Genomic DNA, 3292 nt, shown 5'->3' with positions numbered 1-3292 from the left:
GTGCAGTAATATTTTTGGGAAGTCCGAAACAATATCAGTTTAAAGTGAATTGGTTATAAGAATTAGTTTACTCAGTTATCTTTTTTTTTTTTAGTTCAAATTATATGTTCTTATAGTTAGTCTGCAATTGACCTATGTGTTATTTGTAATTTAATATATTTGGCTAATTTAAATTCATATTATGTAGGATACATTTATGGGTGAAAATGCTTCTAGTCAATAAGTTTTCAGCTTCATGATTTAAGAATAGAAACGTTTCTTATGAAAATTTATAAATTTTCATGATTTGATCATGAAAAAATCATAGAATTAACCAATTAATTCAGATTGAGGTTGTGTAAAATTCATTCAATGGTCAAAGCATTTCTTATTAAAAAATTCTCAATTTCCGTGATATGAATTTTAAAAAGTTATTGATTCAACTCATTTAAATTTTGTACTGCATAGTATCAAGTTAAGGTGACCGAAATTTCTCAATTTCAATGGAAAACATACTAATTCAACTAATTCAAATTGACTCATTTAAAAGTAAAAAGTGTTCCTTATTTAAAAAGTTCATAATTCAAATTCCCATATTATGAACTTAAGAAGTTATTAATCCGAATAATTTAGATTCGAAAGCATAAGACACAATAGAGGATGAAAGTGTTTCTTATCAAACATTTTCGAGACATCTTATTCATACCAATAATAGGATGGATAAATGCAAGCACGCTACATATGTCGGAACTTTAAAAATTGCGTCAAAGCTTATTTATCCGAATTCAACAGTTGCGCCAACCTCCTCTATCCACCAGTCAATTGTATTTATCCTAAGCCAATTTATGTACTAATTGACATTCTTCACGTCTGTAATTTCTATTTTTGCTAATCTATTTTGCTCTTTTTTAGGCTAACTAAAACATACCATGTACCATAGCGCAGCTGATTATACCACTTCTGCCTAATTCTGTAGTCTGTACACAAGAAAGGCGTAACGGTTTCACAGAGATTGTTTTGCAGGCCGATTAATCGGTCCAGAACGGCTCCTGAACGAACCAACAAGCACAGCGTCGTTGTTGCAGTGGTGGAACGTCGGCGTTTCGCCGTTGGAGCTCGTATTCGCACATTCATAGCAGAGTGATTTCTTCGTCGGAAAAGTATCTTGGATCCTCGGGAATGAACTCGGATTATTCAAATGCATCAGATTCGGATTCGAATTCTGCATTACTAGATCGAAAGTTTCCCTCTGGAGCTGTAGATTCTGCACACGTTCATTCATGCTCGTCAATTCCATCTGCGTAATTCGATCATATAACTGATTCACTTCCGTCTGGTTTCGACGCAGGAGAATCAGATTCTCCGACGAAGAGAGATGTGAAAACACAGTTTCCTCCAAAAACTCTCCGAACTCCATGCTGTTAGACTTCATCTTCCTGTTCCGTGCTTTCTTAGAACGCTTCATGACAACAAGGAAGAAACAATTCTTCTCACGAGAAATCACAGCGAAATTCGCTTTACCTGTGACAGGCATTTTCCTTCGATCCTCGAACCTATTATTAGAGCCTTTACGATCACATAAGTAAATTGAAATCTGATTCGGTGAAATCCCGATTCTCTCACTGATCATCAACTGAAAAGGCTTGAATACCAGCGTCGGTTGAATTCTGATGTTGCCAATGTTCATCTCCCTCTCCCCGTCGAAAAATATCACCGGAAACACCGATCCCTTACCTCCCTCCACCATTTTTCCAGTAAAAACCACACCGAAGAACCCGTCGATTTGCAGCCGAGTAGTTGAAAGAGAGTTGTAGATGGAGAAAAATGTGGGGGTTTTAGAGGTTTAATAGAAGTAAAAGAGGAGATAAAACGTGACAGGGTGGTGTTGAGAGGCTTTTTATGGTGAATTGAAAGGGATGGAGAGAGAGTATGGTTGCTTGGTAATCAAGTAATAAAGCGTGAACCGTCAGTATTTTTCTTCTACTCCGACCGTCTTAATTTTTCGAGATTCAAATAAATTTATTTTTAAATATTTAAAATTATCAATTACCTTTTACCTAATTTAGTACTAATTTACAAACTCAAAAAAAAATCATTTTAAAAAAGTTGAAAATTTCAGAAACAAATTCTCAATCAAATTTAATTTATTTGACTTTCAGAAAAATGTGTCACAAAATTGAGATAGTGGGAGTATTATTGTTATTAGATGATTTTAGTATTTACTAGAGTATATAAGATATGAGTATATAAGTTAATACTGCTAATCTGCTATATGAAATTTGTATTCATTAAATTTTGGTATATAAATTTTAGTATGGAGATATTCTTGAATCTTCTTACAAGACCATTTTACTTGTTATGTTTGTTTGTGTTTTCACGTCTCTTAATATTTTTTTGAAAGTAAAATTGTAATTTACTTACTAAATATTCTTATTTATTTCTTAATTTTAATTTAGTTCTATTTTATTTACCTCAAAATAGTTATCCTTTTTGTAAAGGTTTGTTTTGAATAGTTTCAATGAAAAATCACTAAAATTTTAAGGAAAAAGACTTAAATGAGTCCGGAATTTAAATAAGCCACAAAAAGATAAAAGTGATCAAAATAGGTCACTATTCTAGTAAGTAATCAAAATAGGCTTAGTGGAAGAAAAAATTCAATTTTATGTAATATTCCAAACGTTTTCCGTTAGTCTCATAACGTGTATATTTTAATATATAGCGAAACTATTTTTTACACCGTATAAAACAGAACTATTTCTTACACTTTGTAAAGTGTAAGTTTTTCTTACACTTTATAAATTGGAAGAAAATCTTACACTTTATAAAGTGGAAGAAAATCTTACACTTTATAAAGTGGAAGAAAATCTTACACTTTAAGAAAAGTTACTTTATCTATACATTGTGTATAACGTAAAGTGAGAAGAAATGCCGAATCTCAATCTATAAGAGAGTCCAAAATCTTTTACTCCAAGAATCAAAGGATTACTCAAATATGAAAGATTTATATTTTTCCTTTAGGTAAATTAAAATTAATTATAAAAATAATATTCTGTCAAACAACATCATTTGGGTTCCACTAGCTCGCGAGCAACAATCTACATCACACTATTTCATCAGTACAAACATAGATTTGATTTTGTCTAACTTGGACATACGATATGAAGTCATGATTTATAATTAATGATTGAATATGCAATTTGAAATTTAATTTTAAATTCTCCAAAAAGCATGATCCGGGATTTCAACTTTTGAAATGTAAAACTTGATGCATATATATATATATATGTGTGTTCGATTGTCCATATTGGACGTT

At 31.5% G+C, this 3292-nt stretch overlaps 1 protein-coding gene across 1 annotated transcript; it reads right to left on the bottom strand.

The window, feature by feature from the left end:
* Positions 1 to 652: 652 nt before the first annotated feature.
* LOC125864599 (uncharacterized) lies at positions 653 to 1842 on the bottom strand. The gene has a single exon (XM_049544622.1). The coding sequence runs from the start codon at positions 1724 to 1726 to the stop codon at positions 983 to 985; it is 744 nt and encodes a 247-aa protein (XP_049400579.1). The 5' UTR covers positions 1727 to 1842; the 3' UTR covers positions 653 to 982.
* Positions 1843 to 3292: the final 1450 nt, after the last annotated feature.

The sequence above is a fragment of the Solanum stenotomum genome, chromosome 5 (genome assembly GCF_019186545.1).
Source record: "Solanum stenotomum isolate F172 chromosome 5, ASM1918654v1, whole genome shotgun sequence".
Taxonomy (NCBI): domain Eukaryota; kingdom Viridiplantae; phylum Streptophyta; class Magnoliopsida; order Solanales; family Solanaceae; genus Solanum; species Solanum stenotomum.
Note: the sequence above shows the minus strand (reverse complement) of the source record. Positions and strands in the feature narration are given on the sequence as shown.